Source organism: Pristis pectinata, chromosome 32, assembly GCF_009764475.1.
Source record: "Pristis pectinata isolate sPriPec2 chromosome 32, sPriPec2.1.pri, whole genome shotgun sequence".
Lineage (NCBI taxonomy): Eukaryota > Metazoa > Chordata > Chondrichthyes > Rhinopristiformes > Pristidae > Pristis > Pristis pectinata.
Genome location: NC_067436.1, coordinates 18,964,836 through 18,980,538, shown reverse-complemented (window position 1 = coordinate 18,980,538; position 15,703 = coordinate 18,964,836). Strand labels below are relative to the sequence as shown.

Here is a 15,703-nt window from a genome sequence, read left to right as displayed (position 1 = left end):
TAGTGAGGACATGTCAAAAAATATCCATCCATTTTAGGGGGTTTTGTCTCAAGGACATTCCTCCAGATTTTATTTAATCTATACTCTTCATATATTTTCCAATTTGATGAGTTTTTTTTTCAGTTCACAGATGACTTTCATAATGATTTATGTCTTTACAAAACTGGAAGACTGTCTTATGTCACATATAAATTATATGACACATAAATATAAAATTCCAAAACCACATTTATAAGGTACATAAACTAATATTTCATGCCCCCTTGCCCACAGTGTGCTCTGAGCATCATTGGTCTGGGTTAGAGGTTGGTGATTTCCTCCTGCTTAACTTCCCAGTGGAAATTATACACCGGTGGAGTCGGCTGTTGCCCCTCACTGTCAAACAGCCTCTGAATTTACTGTCTACGCTCATTCATGAATCACAATGGCTACAGTGTTTGGCCTGTCAAGTGTGAACCAGATCTATCCCTTAAATTTATTCCTTTCAGATATTTATCCAGCTCTCCTTTCAGTGCTACAGTTGTATCTGCTTCTGGTAGTACATTCCAGGTCCTCACTGTTCTCTGCATTATTTCCTCATGACACTTTTGCCTTTGCCAATCTCCTTCATTCATTGTTCTCTCCCAGCTGTTAGAATATGGGGAGAAGTTTTTCCATATGCATTTTACCTAAGCCGTTGATAATTTTAAATACCAATCAGATCTCCTTGCAACCTACCCTGTTCCAACTTCTCTAATGAGTTCACATAACTGAAGTCCCTCGTCCCACGAATCATTTTGGTTAATCTCTTCTGCATCCTCTCCAAAGCCTTCAGCTTATCAGTGGGGCAACCAGAAATGGACAGAATACTACAGTTATGGCTAAACCAGTGTTTTATAAAGGTTTGTCCTAACTGTTGTACCGTATTTTCTCTATATTAAGCCCAATCAATTGTGATTATGTATATAAACCACTTCCCAACCTGCTCTGTCACTTTCAGCAACCTGTGCATGTATATCCTGAGATCTCTCTCTTGTGCCCATCTGAGAATTGTTCCGTCTAGTTTATATTGGCTTTTCTCATTCTTCCTAAAATGTAACACCTCGGAGCTTTCAGCATTAAATTTCACCTGCCACATGTTTCACAGACGAGCTGCTGGGACAAGAGTGCCATTTTGGAGAGGTGACTAAATGTGGACATTCTCTTTGTACCCCTCATTCCCTCCATTACAGCAGTGATTACACTTCGAATGATTAAATGTCTGTAAATCACACTGAGGCAATGAAAGGCAACTGCAGATGTGGGATGGCATAAAAACTTAAGCCTTGTACTAATTCTTATATTGAAAATAAATTATAGAGGATAAATTGCAAGGCTAATGTACACTATAGTACTTTTGTATCCAGTTTAATTTGCTTTCACTTCAAGGCTGTGTATTTATGTCTCTGCTTTTAGGCCTATATTTCCAAACAGACTCCGATCACTCGCATTACAGAAGGCCCATTGTACTCCGAGGTCATCAGCTTCTATCGGCATTTCCACCAGATAATTCGCCTTTACAACTTGCCAGGTAACAGCAGCTTTCTTTGTCCCTAGCACATTCTCATGATGCAGAATTTCCCTGGAGTGGCAGGAGTAGCAGTAGACACTGAGAGATTGACTTGCCTAATTGCTGGGATGAGAGAGTTGTCCTACCGTGAGCAGCTAAAAAAATTATAGTTATGTTGTTTGGAGCTTAGAAGGATGAGGCTTGATCTTATTGAAACCTATAAGACCTTTGGAGGAACAATAGGGTAGATGTCAAGATGTTTCACTAGTGGCAGAATCTCAAATGAAGAGACGTGGTTACAAGGTGAATGGGCAGTCATTTAAAACTGAGCTTCACAGGAATAACTTCTCGCAGACGGCAGTAAATCTCAGAATTCTCTACTTCAGGTTTGTGGCCAGCTTATCAGAAGTATTTAAATAGTAAATAAATACATTTTTTAAAGATTAGGAAATTGAGGGCTTTGGGGAACTGGCACAGAAGAGCAGTTGAGGCCCAGGGCAGATCAGTCATGATGATATTGAATAGTGGGGCAGGCTCGAGGGACCAAGTTGCTTACTCCTCCTATTTTCTTATGTTTTTAAGTTGGCACTGTCCAGCAGGCTTTTGAAAGTGGACAGGGGAATGTATGGAATCCAGGAGATTTAAGCAGAGAATGTCTAAGGCCACTGTTGCTGTTGCTGGACGCACTGTGGAGCATCACACAGTACACCAGCATCTGAGCACCAGTGGTTACGAGAGTGTGATCATGTGGAGAATCAAAAGGTTTAGGTTAAGGCAGCTGCATCTAAGGATGAATGTGCCCAACAAGGATGAGCTGTCCAGATGTCTGGGTATCGTACAGCTGGGACAAGTACGAGCACAATGCAAGTTGTTTCTCTCTCACCAGCATGGCTGTCACTCTAGCGTAGGTCAAAAATCAGGCTTCTAACAGCAGTGGCACAGCTCAGCATTGTCTAACAGATAGGATTTATTAAGGAGATGGGCCAAACAGATTTTGACTCTTGTCGTGAGCAGAGTCATCTTGGCTGCTGAACACTGACTGTAAATTTTATAACGATAGAATTGAGTATTCATCATGGCTTAGGGCCTTTGCTCTCACTCGAATCTCTCAGTTGTGACTTTGAGTGCTGCTTCATGCTGTTACTCCGAGTGTAATACTGGTGGAGTGCTGCACTGTCAGTGTTGCCTTTTAAATGAGAGGCTTTGAACTGCTCTCCTGGCTGTAATTAAAAAATCCTACTGCGTTATGGCTATCCTTCCAACATCATTAAAACTCTGGCAACAGAGCATTGCTAATTGTGGGATCTTGCTGTATGTAATTTGAGTGCCTCTTTTAGAGGATGGTCACAGATCATCCATGATCTCATTGAATGTCTGAACAACAGAGTGGAGAAACAATATACTCCTTTTCCTGTATTCCAGTGTTATTGCAACAGTGACTCCATTGGCTTTAAGACACTTTGGATTCCTGAGGCTGTGCAGGGTGTTATACAAGTGCAATTTCCTTATTGCTGTTCTCCTTGTCATATGTTTGAGAAGGATGATTGCAATCTATCAGGGCACAGGGAGAATGTGCAGTGACAATAAGGGTTGGGGAATTTGGGAGGAACAGGGAAACTTTGTACAGCAGTTGAAGCATTTCAGTTTCAAAGCCTCAGTTTGATGTTTTTGCAAGGAGCAGTAAATAGTGACAGGTCCAGGAGAGGTACTAAGCTGGATTTAGTGCCACTATTGACGTCAGGAATTGCTAGCAGTGGACATTGTTGAGTTTACTGATAGCATCTGGATATGTGGCAGAGATAGATTGAAAGGAATGGTTCCAGTCGGTAGATTATAATGTGCTTTGTTATATGCCGCTCATTGATAACCTGACACAATCCATTGTACTGACAGGAGTTGAAGGGCTGTCGCTGGATGTTTCCATTGTCGTTGACATTCATGACCAGGTCAACAGGGAGCTGGCAATGCGACTGTCCACTAGTATTGAAAGCGGAGACATGTTCTTCACTGATCTGAATGGGTTTCAGGTAAAGTGATTACACAAACGGTATCATCCACTGACCTAGAAAGCTGAATATGGTGGATGGTAGAAAATTAAACAAGAAGTGTTTTTTTAGAAAACTCCGGCCCTGAAGTAAACTCTTAGCTATTTCTCCTGAGCAAGTGCGCTGAAGCTGATCCCATCTGCCTCTTGTTGTTATTCAGGCGGACGTGAACAGTTTTGTCACATTATCTGAAGAGCAGATGGTTCCTCTGTGGTAGCAACTAATATCAAATACAGATTAGCTGCTTAGTCATCCTGTCACAATTTAGGGCCATTAATGATGCTGTGTTTGTGAAACCCTCACTGACCTTCAATCATAATTCATTGTGTGAAGCACTCTAAGATATCTCTATGTTGTCAGGTGCAATATAAATACATTGATGGTCATTTTTTTTAACCAGTGGACATTTCATAGGCTGAGGAGCAAATCAAGGATCAATTAACAGGTATTGGATGGTCGGGATAATTGGACCAGGATCCACAGATATAATCAGTCCCTCTTATAAGTCGTATTTTGGCCTAATTTTTTCCATATCCTCTCTTCATTGAACACTACCAGTAGAAACTGGTGATGTGAACTTATTGCCCTGTAATTACTCCAGCCTGGTTTTGTGAAGTCAGAATAATTACAGCTTGACAGGTTTATAGTAGCAGCCTGCATTATAAATGCGGTCAGAGTTAGTTTTAATAGGAAATGCACACAGACCATAAGATTTTACATGTATAGATGTTTAATGGACCCTATGTCCCCATCCCTGACTTCAGTCCATTGGATATCAGATCAGGGAGCTGGTTCAGTGTGGTTTGGGAAACATCTGAGTTGGGGAGAATAGCTGGAGAGGCTTGAAGTCAGTTTGCAAGAGGACAAGAATATGTAATTAAATGTTTTCTTCAATATCTGTTTAAAGAGTGCAGGCAACACGAGTAATGCTCACACTTATTGCCCATCTTGAATTGTACTTGGATTAAGTGGCTTGTCAGAGCATTTCAGAGAGCAGTTAAGAGGCAACCAAGGTGCAATATGTCTGCAGTCACATCAGGACAACAAATTGCTTCCCTAAGCTGCAGTGAATTGTTTGGGGGTTTGTAACAATCTGGTCATTTCCCAGTCACCACATGACCACTCTCATTTCCAGATTGAACGAAATTTAAATTCCCATTTGATACTGTAGTTTCAAATAATGAAGACTTTGCACAGCAGTATGAATCAATCTTCATATTTCTCTATTTTGATATAGATTCAACCTAGGAAATACTTCCAAAAATTGCCACTTCAGGCCAACTTCTACCCCATGCCAGCCATGGCCTATATTCAGGACAATCGTTCCCGTCTCACGGTGCACACTGCTCAATCTCTGGGCGTGTCAAGCATACGTAGTGGTAAGTAACCCTTTAGTGCTCCTGGACATCAAATGAGTGGGAAGGAAGTACCCCTGGCCCTACTGTCAGAGGTACTAGCCGGTGTGGGGATGGGCGGTAGTATCCATTCCTTCTCACCATGATCTGTAGCAATGCCGGGGTCACTATGGTTAGGAGAAATTGACACTAGCATAGTGAGATCCTGTGCACTAGGTTCAGACAAGGCTGCCATATATTTTTTGTACTACTATTTTGCTTTGGACTGTTGAACAGGCTGGTTCACTTTGAAAAGAACTGACATAAGAATTCCTCATGAGCCTAGTAAAGGATATGGTAGCATTGGAGCCAGTCCAAAGGAGATTCACTTGTCTAATTCCCAGGATGAGAGGATTGTCCTGTCGAGAGGTTAAACAGATTAGGTCTGTACTCTTTGGAGTTTAGAAGAATGAGGGATGATCTTATTGAAAATATACACGATCTAAAGGGGGCAAGGCAGCGAAGGTGTTGATATGTTTTCATAAGTGGGAGAGTCTCAAACAAGGGGACATAGTTACAATATAAGGGGCCTGTCATTTAAAACTGAGATAAGTGGAAATGTTTTCTTGCAGAGGGTGGTGAATCTCTGGCATTCTCCATCTGAAGGGCTGTGGATGCCAAATCATTAGTATTTAAATGGAAGTAGATACATTTTTGAATTGGGGAATTGAGAGCTATAAAGAACTGGCATAGTGGAGGAGATGAGGCCTGGGCTGATCGGCCATGTCATATTGAATGAAGGGCTGAGTGGCCTACTCCTATTTTCTTATGCACCTGGTTTACATAGACTAGAGCGGTAGTAAACTGTCCTCTTCCAACATTATCAGGCAGGGCAGGGAATGGTGGTGTGGCTGCTTATGGGACTGATTTGAAATGTTCCTATTGCTGGTTACAATGCAGTTACTCTGCATCTGCATCCTGTTGTGAAGGAAGACTGGATTGCTTTAAAGAATGAGGAACCTCCGTGATCCATTGATCAAGTTTGCTCACTGTATTCACCACCTGTAGCCTTTGTTGTGGGGGTAGGGTATGAGGAGGCATCAGTGAAGAACGGCAGGCATGGTAGTGTAGCGGTTAGCGTAACGCTATTACAGCGCCAGCGACCCAGGTTCAATTCCAACTGCTGTTTGTACGTTCTTCCCGTGTCTGCATGGGTTTCCTCCGGGTGCTCCGGTTTCCTCCCACATTCCAAAGGCATATGGGTTAGGAAGTTGTGGGCATGCTATGTTGGGGCCGGAAGTGTGGCAACACTTGTGGGCTGCCCCCAGAACACTCGACGCAAAAGATGCATTTCACTGTGTGTTTCGATGTACATGTGGCTAATAAAGATATCTTAATCCATGGAACTACTTTTATAAAGTTGAAATTTCTAACAAACCCTCTTCCTGAGGAAATTAGAGGAAATGTTACAGAAAGTAACCTGGGCAACCCCTCTGTTTTACTGCTGAAGCCTGAGCTGATGTTTATCCCCTTTCATTTGCAGGTCAGTTGGAGATTATTCTGGATCGCCGCTTAATGCAGGATGATAATCGAGGCCTGGGACAGGGGCTAAAAGACAATAAACTGACCTGCAATAGATTCCGCATCTTGCTGGAAAGAAGATCGACATCAAACAAAGTATTTAGTCCTTTACAAATGTGTTTTGTGAATGATCTATTGCCTCTATGTGGAGGAGATGGACAAAGCAAAATGAAAATATTGTTTCTCATTTCCAATGAGGTTTAAGATCCATTTGACATTGTCCTTGACCGTTGTATTCCAGAGGTGTCCACTTCCACACTTTGATATCTGAGCAGTAGGGAGGGTTAGAAATCAGCTGACTCCAGTGTTCTCCAGTGGCCAGGGGAGGGTCTTGCTTGAAATCCTCACTGTGATTAAATGCCCACCAGCAAATACCGAGCTTGAGAACTCACATATAGCTTGTGGAAATGGACCCCAGCAACAGAGGAGGTTGTGGGCAAGGAGGGGGAAGGAAAGGATTGGGGAGATTGTCTGGAATTTGTTTCCTCTCCAGTGTCTCCTTTTCATGCTGCTGTTCTGTATTTAGTAGGTTCTGTGGTTGTATCAACACGTGAGGCAAAGGCCAAGCCAGACATGTATCCCTCGTCTTGCATTTCATATCAGACAGGGTCTCCCACTTATGATGGTGCTTTAATGACCTCAGCATGACCCAATGTGTGGGTCAGCCAATGAAATATTTTTGGTTTATTCTGAACCCAGGTGTGTGACATGAGGGAAGGGGTGTCTGGGGAGACACTGAGAATTTTGCATGGGAACACTTGAACCACTGTGGAAGGAGCACACAACGTCCCAAACAACCCATCCACCTGCCCCGCCTACCTCACCTGTGGCAGAGTCTGCAGATCCCTCATTAGGACTCTTCAGCCATCTTGGACCCCTCAGAATTCTAATGAAAGCAAGTCATCCTTTACTCTGAAGAACTCCCTCAGTAAAGAAGTTCTTGCCTTTCAGTGGGAGTGTCAAATGAAACAGTCTGCAAGATAAAGCTTTGCTTATCTCCCTTAGTGACCAGTCATTGTTAAGAAGTGAATGTTCTGCCCCTGCCTCAGGGTCCTAAAGGTTGAAAGGGAAGTAGTCGTTAGGGGCTGTCAAACCTGTGACACGTGGCAGAGCAGACGACTGTCAGCAGTGAGGAGTTCTGCAGTGTTGCGGAACAATTAATTAGAATTGCACAACCTTCAGCTGGACTGACCTGGAAATGAGTGGAGTTTGCGGGAATTTTCTGTGCTCCAATCATTCCTGGTTAATGGGTCTCGGTTAGGAACAGGAGCATCACAAATGCAAACCAGCCACTGCTTTCACGTGTATAAAATGTCTGTTTTTTGTATGCATGTATTTGGAAGGCTATCTGGTGGGGGAGCTGCAGGTTGCCCATCTGACAGGCTAAAGAGAGGAGAATCGGTCGTGGGTTTGGGTGTGAGTGTGTGTTTTTGTACATGTTGTGTAATTACTATTGTGTCTCTGCAGTGTGACAGGTAGGACTTGCCCATTTGCTGCACTGCTTTCCTACATCTTCACCATTTTCTTCATTCCCGTTGCTCCTCTTTAGTACATTGGCTTACTGTCAAGGCTGCACTCCATGTTCCAGGCGTTCGCAGCCTCCATCTTTTCCTGGAACAGCACCCACGAGGTAACCTTTTAGAGAGCGGGCTAGGTCAAAGTATAGTTTGTTAATTATCTTTGACCTCCTCAGTGCTGTCATTTGTAGCTGCCTGTGCAGTGTAGCCAGTAGCTGCCTGTCTGTGTTCATATCCCAGTTGCTGATTAGCAGTGCACCTTTGCCTCTGTGTTAGTGGGTGAGATCAGTCAGTGTTCCAGTGCCTCACTGCTCTCTGCTGGCTCCTGCTGAGTGTTAGTGAAATTCTGGTAAGGATTGAGTGTGGCTTGACTGTGATCCTTGAGAGTGATTTGTTAACACTGCCAGTGTGGACTCATAGTTTAAGTTTACTAAGGAAGTGGAGAAATGCTGCTGCCTTGTCCTGAATTATGTCCGCTCAGGAGGGAGAGGTCTGTAACAAGCCATGCTAGTGGTGCTGATCTCTGGCTCTGTACAGAACTGCTATGCCCGTTTACCAAGTTTTGGCCCACCAATTCTGAGCTACGATTTGAGCAGAAAAACTGCAAAAGCAGTTTTGAAGAGCAATTTTGGTGGGAGGAGTGGAGCAGTGTAAGTGATGGTACATCGTGACTGCACAGTTTGTGACCTTGAACACTCTGGATGAGCACATACATTGGCACCGTGTAAAGAAGCTCGGAGCCTGACTCTGGCCAGTCCTGTGCCAAGTACCAATGTCCACTGATGAGAAATCTGCTATTAGAAACTGAGCAATTGTTTGCAATGATCATCAGTCTGAATCCACACAGTATCAGCTTACTGCTGTTTGAGTGTATTGTCTGCAGGGGAAATCTGGACCAGTAAAACCTCCCTGTGAATTGTCTGATTTTCTTAGCTTGAAAGGTGATGCGAGAGCGCTCCCTGATTGTTGCAGCAGCCAATGCAGCATGCAGTCTAGACACTCTCTGGTTAGACCCTCTGCTGTGTTAGTTGGTCTCGGTCAGTATGATATTTGGCTCATTTTTGCCTTCAGTGAGGGTAGGAAAAATCATTTTCTTATTTCTTTCCTTGAATAGCATGTGGATGTTGAATGAAGCCAGAGTCATGCTTGGCTTAGCTGCCATTTATGTAACAGTCTTTCAATGCATGTAAAGAATTGTAGTGTCCAGACATCACCAGGTGTGGTCCATCTGAGGTTTCTGTCAATCTTAGGACTTCTCTACCTCAAAGGATATACACTCAAGTATGTTTAAAGCTGAGATCAATAGACTTTGATCCTGAAGCAATCTGGGGATTAGGGCTGGGATATTGAGCAGATAGAGGATCAACCTTCATTAAATGAATATTGGAGCTGAATGTTGTTGTCATGCTGTTTTTCAGCCACCAAAGTCCAGGCAATTCCTTCCTTTCTTTTTATCTTTTTGACTTGTTGGTTCATCCTGGTTGACTCTGATGGGTTTAGAAAGTGCAGGTCTCTCACTGGCAGTTAAGTTCAACTTCTCTTGAATCAGCAGATGTGGGAATTGACCAGGACTTGATTCAGTCGGTGTGTGGATTGTACTTGCGTGCCCCAGGGAAACAAAACCTTTTAAGTTCTGGGACTGAGCTTGTGCAGTATTGGTGACCCTGGGGACTGCACTAATGTCTTGTTTTGCACAGTCTTTTTCTCTTCACTGTCTTATATAATTTATGTATATTTTATGTTTTGTGTGTTGTCTGAACCAGCGTGCCTGTGATGCTGTCCAAGCAAGTTTTTCATTGTACCTATATCCCACCGTACTTGTGCACATGACGATAAGTTTGACTTGACTTGTTAAACTAATCTGCCAGGCTTTGCAGGAGATGAGGGTGGATTTTGGTATTGGAATTGGTTTATTATTGTCACTCATACTGAGGTACAGTGGAAAAACTTGTCTTGCATACCGATCGTACAGATCAATTCATTTCACATTGCATCGAGGCAGTACAGGGTAGTACAGAGATTTTGGGGATCCGGTAATTTGGAAGAGTTAAGTTGCTCAGGTTCACCCCCTTTGACCCTTCCTCCTGGATTAATTGGGTCTACCGCAGGGTACTGCTCTCACCCCAGGTATTGATTTCTGTTCCTCCAGGTACAGGACAGCAGGCCGGTGAGCTTCCCCTCTTTGCTCAGTCACATGACCTCGATGCTGGTGAACCATGAGGTCCTGGCAATGCCTGTGACACCCCGGCCACAGAAAATTCCGCCCATCCGAACCTGGCGCCCGCTTTCTGCCGCTGTACCGTGCGACTTCCACATGCTGAACATCAGGACTCTGCAGTCTGAGGTGAGGAATGTGACGGGGAACCAGGCCAATCACCGCTGCGGCTCAGCCCAACACTGGCCATGCTTCCTGCTCCCTCGCCAGTCCGGGCTGCACCACCCTGCTGTAGTTCCTCCCCCTCACCCTATCATCTGCCCCTTCCAAAGTGACAGGCTGGCTGCCCGAGAGTTACGTCATTCACCCAGTCTCGCACTGGGATCACATGGTTCTTCCCACTTTGCCTTCTGAAGCCCTCTCAAGCTTGGCAAAACTTTCCTCTCCGCAAAGGAGAGAGGGGTCAGAAGCAGCACTGAGAGAATCCTTGCCATATGGACAGCAGTGGCTGAAGGAAGCTGGCTCATCACCACCTTAAATAAACGCTGGCGTTGCAATATACCAATCCCACAAATAAAAAGCATTGGTTGTGAGATTGAGCGGCATCCAACAGAAGGTGCTGTAGGAGGCAAGTTGGGCTTTACTGCTCACTTTGTAATTTAAATGCGGATGCTGCCATTGATTTCCCAGCCACTGCACCCACACTGGACGTGGTGTGGAGTTGTAATGGCATGTCATTGTCCTTCTGCACTGAAGTCATGGTGGGTGTAATCCCTACATCAATACCACTCACCCACTCACGCCCTTTCTCTCTCTCACTGCACCCTCTGTCTTTCTTTCTCACTCATACTTCTGTGTCTCTCTCACACTTCTCTTTCTCACACCCACACACCTCTCTCACACACACCCTCTCTGTCACACCATGTCTCGCGCACTCTCTCTCTCACACATACTCTCTTGCACTTTCCCCAACTCACTCACACCCGCCCCCTTCACTCTCTTATTTTTTTTTGCTACAGGTGGTTTCAGCCCCTGGGTTAGAGGCTGCTCTGATCCTTCATCGGAAAGGATTTGACTGTGGGCTTGAGGCCAGGAGCCTGGGCTTCAATTGTACGACTACCCAGGGCAAGGTATGGGACAGATTATTGTAGACACAGACAGTCTGATAACTGGCTTAAATCAATTAAAGGCAGCTTCAGGCAGTTTTTATTTTTACATGACATGGGTCTGGCGCAGACCCATGCTGTTGCCTAAATCTGGTCGTGGGATCCACTTGGCCCAAGCGGTTTGGTGTCGAGGAACTCCTGACGTTTGCTGTGAGTACCAAAAATTTAAAAGGAGCAGTGGCCAATTTGTACAAACATTCTTGGTTCTATGTAAAGTTATTGGTATGTAAACCTTTTGTGCTTGGCTCTCAGATGAGGCTTTGCCCAATGACTTCCTTAAAACCCACATGGCCTTTTGTGAATCTGCTGCCAACAGGCCAGGGGACCTCCCCTCTCCCCCTGTTCTCAGTCTGGTAAAGGTGCTCAGGTTGGCAGCACTGGAGAGGGAGAAGGGTTGGCCAGTGGATTCCTGTCCTCGGTGTTGGCCAGTCATCATCTTTCTGCAATTGCCTGTATGTGGATTTCAGTTAAGCACAAGAGCTGGGCTAATCTGCATCACTCCACAGAAGCTGCATGCTCTTTGCTGTGTTTTTTCTACCCTGTAATTCAAAAACTATCTATGCTGGAAACCTGAGATAAAAACAGTGTTAGAAATACTCAGCAGGTCAAACGGTATCTGTAGAGAGAGAAACAAGAGTTGATGTTTCAAGGTGAAGACCTTTCATCAGAACTAGCTGTTTCTCTCTTCACAGATGCTGCTGAATATTTCCAGCATTTTATTTTGAGTCTTTTACATTTAGTAATGCTGAGCTAATGGGGGGGATAATGTTCCACTGAATTGTGCTCTCAGGAGAGAAGAGGATAATTGTTTAATTTCTATTTAAAATTCTTGTAACGCTTGTCGAAACTCAACAAAATTGTTAAGTTCTCATAAATCTGGGAATAGTTCTGTCTGGATGCTTGAAGTTCAGTAAGAACATGATTACAGACTAACCTCTCTCTTGCCTTTCTGTTGTAGCTATCAGTGGGGACCCTGTTTCAGGGTCTGGATGTTGTGAATGTGCAGCCAATGTCCCTGACTCTTCTGTATCCCGCCAAGCCCTTCAACAGCAGCCTTGTCTTCCTGAAACCAATGGAGATTTCCACCTTCCGCATTCGAATGGTTTGAGTGATTTAACAACAGTGCTTCCTCACCTGGAGCTAGGAGTTGCAAGATAGCAGCCATATAGCAGTAGGAACCATGGCTCTTGGATTCATAAACACCATGGAGTTGATGGAGAGGGTGTTGGGTGTGGGACAGACACATTTGGAGCTGGAACTGTGAAACTGAACAAGCTTCCTCCATTTGAGTCAAATCGTGGATTTCAAGTTGCTTGTGTAGTGAAAGCAGAGCAGAACCACCCCAAATTCTACATGCAATTTATGCATTTACCACTACAGTATACATCACTTCATCCACTTTAATGGGCAAGCCTGACCTGATTGTAAATTCATAACTTTAATAGTGAGGAACAGAGCTCTGGGGAATCTGAAAGTGGACAGTTTACACCTGTCTCAGTGATGCAAAAGCACAAGTGTGCAAGAACAGAGCAGGCAAGTGGGAAAGTGTTAGTTGTGTGCATGGGCATCAGAGTAGTCTGCACATTCATAGTTGCTCAGTGTGCAAATCTGTAAACCTGAACTGAAGGTGTTCTGATCTGACTTGTGCAATGCATTCCTGAAGAGATTGACAATGAATCTCTCCCCTTCAATGGTGGGGGGTGGGGGGTGGTGTTTGGTTCTGTGGAAGTCCTTTCCCTGTTACAGATGGATTTGACATGGATTGAACCTCACCTCGAGTAAACCAATGTCCACACCTTCCTGCTGCATTTTGTCCTGTAAATCAAAGGCCAGTTGACCTTCCATTACCACATTGTTCAGGACTTGTTTTCTAGTGTCTGGACCAGCACTGGGACATTCAAAGCCTTGGCTTCATTCGTCAGCATCTCCTGGGATGTTTGTGCAATAAGTCTGTGGTTTTGCTGCATATTCAGAGCTGAAGTTGCTGGGTGAGGTCAAGTCTCTCCAGGTACAGCCGAACTGCTCTTTGCAATGTGGCTGTCACAATATTTATAACCCAGCACAAGACCTGAAGTGTCCTGATCAGCAATGCTAACAAAAAATGCTGTAAATGCACAGCGGATCTGGATACACAAATACAGATCAGTGTTCTGAGCTTTCTCTGAAACCTCCAGCAAAGCTCTCAGGCTGAAACAATCGTGGTTTTTGGAATCTGAAGGATATGCTGTGTATTTTCAGTGTTTTTATGTCTGATTTTTTTTTCAGTGTTCTTTTGATGTGAATGGATCAACAGATCATGTGAGGCATTCAACTCTTCTGATTCACTTAATGTGAGCTGTATGATAGTTTGCAAACTGATAGGAGTAAGTTCTACTTCTGAAAGTTTTTTTAAGGTTAACTTGCTGCTCTTGGAGAGAATCACTTTTTAATAAAATTGCTAAAGGCAATAGCATTTGGATAACTAGCAATTGCAAAATTATGAATTCCTTAGTTTGAAACTAGAAAAATGCCCAATAGAAATTTCAAATGAAAATATTCTGGAATAATTAAGTTGTACTTTGAAGCAGCTGCAATAGTTGTTCAAGGTATTCTTTAAAAAAAATGGGATCATGTTCTCTGAAAAAATATTAAAAGGCATCCGTGTGGATGGGTTATTGAAATTAAATTAATTTAATTGACATATTTTCTAAAGGGATGTTTTCTCGCACTGATCAGAACCAGGCTTCCTGAAATGGGACTGGAATTTTAATGTTTTCATTTCCAGCAGGACAGCTTTTGTCTCTGTCCTTTCAAAGGGGAAGTGTTTGGGGAAACTATTTTGAGCTTAATATAACACTAGGTGCAGAGCCTCAGGATGGTTGATGGTGATGGGCATAGCATAAGAGGACAAATTAAAGGTATACCAATTGACTTGTTTATTACCATTTATACAAGAATCACATTCTATTTGCTGCAGTTGTCAGGTGTTCCTGTTGCGACATCCCTTGTTCAGGGGCCACTTTATGAAAATCTAGAAATACATTTAACTAGATTCCTGGTTGCAGGTGTGCTTCCCTCATATCCATCAGATTCAACCATTCCCTGTTTCTGTAAAAGACCCAGACCCACCATTCCCAATGGGATCAGACTGTGTCTCCTGCTGCCAACAGTATTGCCTGAACTTGATTTTCCAATGTCACAGTCGCACTTTTATAGGCGCAAAACACCGTTGCAAATACTCAATAAAACATCAGAGAAACTGAACCTTGTGGATTGTAAGCTTGTCTTTGTACACCTATAGCTGGAGACACAGCGTGCAAGAGCTGGAGGAGTAAGTACAAAGCTGCGGATGCTGGAAGTCTGAAGCAGACTGAAAGGACAGATTTGCGGAGAAAGAAATGAATGAATACTGGTACTGCCTGAATCTTTCCACCGTTTTCTGTTCAGAGCACTGTGAAAGGAGCTTGCTGTGCTGCCAGGATTTCAGGCTCCTGCTGCACAGTTGTTCATAGAAATCTCTGGTTTTCACCACACAGACCACAACAGCTGCAAGTAATAGCAGGGCACAGAGTAATTTCTGCTATAACTGTGGCCTTAACTAAGATGTAACAGCAGAGAACTTGGAAAACTTTAAGGTAATCAAGCAAAATCAATGTGTGATATCGTGTCTGAACAATTTATTGGAGTTATTTGAAGAAGTAACATAAGCGGTGGATAAAGGGGAACTGGTTGATGTATTAAGACTTGTAGGAGTCATTGAAGTGTTGCGTCAAAGGTTATTGAGGAAAATAGAAGCTGGAGGTAACAATGTGGATAAAAGATTATCCAGCTCACAGAAAGATGGGTCTTTTTCTGATTAGCAAGTTGTAATGACTGCTGAGCCACAGGGATCAATGTTGGGACCTCAGTTTTTTAAATATTTGTATAAATGACGGGATAAAGACACGGAAGATGTGGTTCCTGAATTTGCCGAGGACACAAAGATAGGTTGGAAAGTAAGTCACTGTGAGGTCAAAGGGATGTAGGTAGGCTAAGTGAGTGGGCAAAGGTCTGGTGAATGGACTATAAGGTGGGAAATTGTGAAATTATTCACTTTGGCAGGAGAAAAATATAAAAGTATATTATAGAAATGGGATAGTAGAGGCGCCTGGGAGTCCGAGTGTATGATTTGCAAAAGAGCATCTTTGCTCTCAGTCATCAGCAACGTAATTGGAAGGTAATTACTGAGAGACAACCTTCCAACTTCTTTGCTGATGCCTGAGGCTGTCGGTACAGCAAATGGCCAAATTGGATGTCCTGCTTTTTATGGACAGAAGTTAGCTTGATAATTTTCTGCAAAGTTGAGTAGTGCCATCTGACAGCAAGTAGTCTGACAGATCGTTAGGATGAATGGTTTCC

At 43.6% G+C, this 15,703-nt stretch overlaps 1 protein-coding gene across 2 annotated transcripts in view; it reads left to right on the top strand.

Annotated features, from left to right (window-relative positions):
• The window catches only part of man2a2 (mannosidase, alpha, class 2A, member 2), a 47,730-nt gene extending 33,163 nt beyond the window's left edge, over positions 1–14,567 (top strand). Inside the window, exons 16-22 of one of the 2 annotated variants that reach the window (XM_052042672.1) lie at positions 1,435–1,549; positions 3,422–3,555; positions 4,811–4,952; positions 6,451–6,584; positions 10,155–10,349; positions 11,180–11,290; positions 12,285–14,567. In XM_052042672.1, coding sequence (XP_051898632.1) covers positions 1,435–1,549; positions 3,422–3,555; positions 4,811–4,952; positions 6,451–6,584; positions 10,155–10,349; positions 11,180–11,290; positions 12,285–12,434 — 981 coding nt within the window. In that variant the 3' untranslated portion in view covers positions 12,435–14,567. The remainder of the gene's footprint in view (positions 1–1,434; positions 1,550–3,421; positions 3,556–4,810; positions 4,953–6,450; positions 6,585–10,154; positions 10,350–11,179; positions 11,291–12,284) is intronic. The other variant, XM_052042673.1, reaches the window with a different exon arrangement.
• The last annotated feature ends 1,136 nt before the right edge of the window (positions 14,568–15,703 follow it).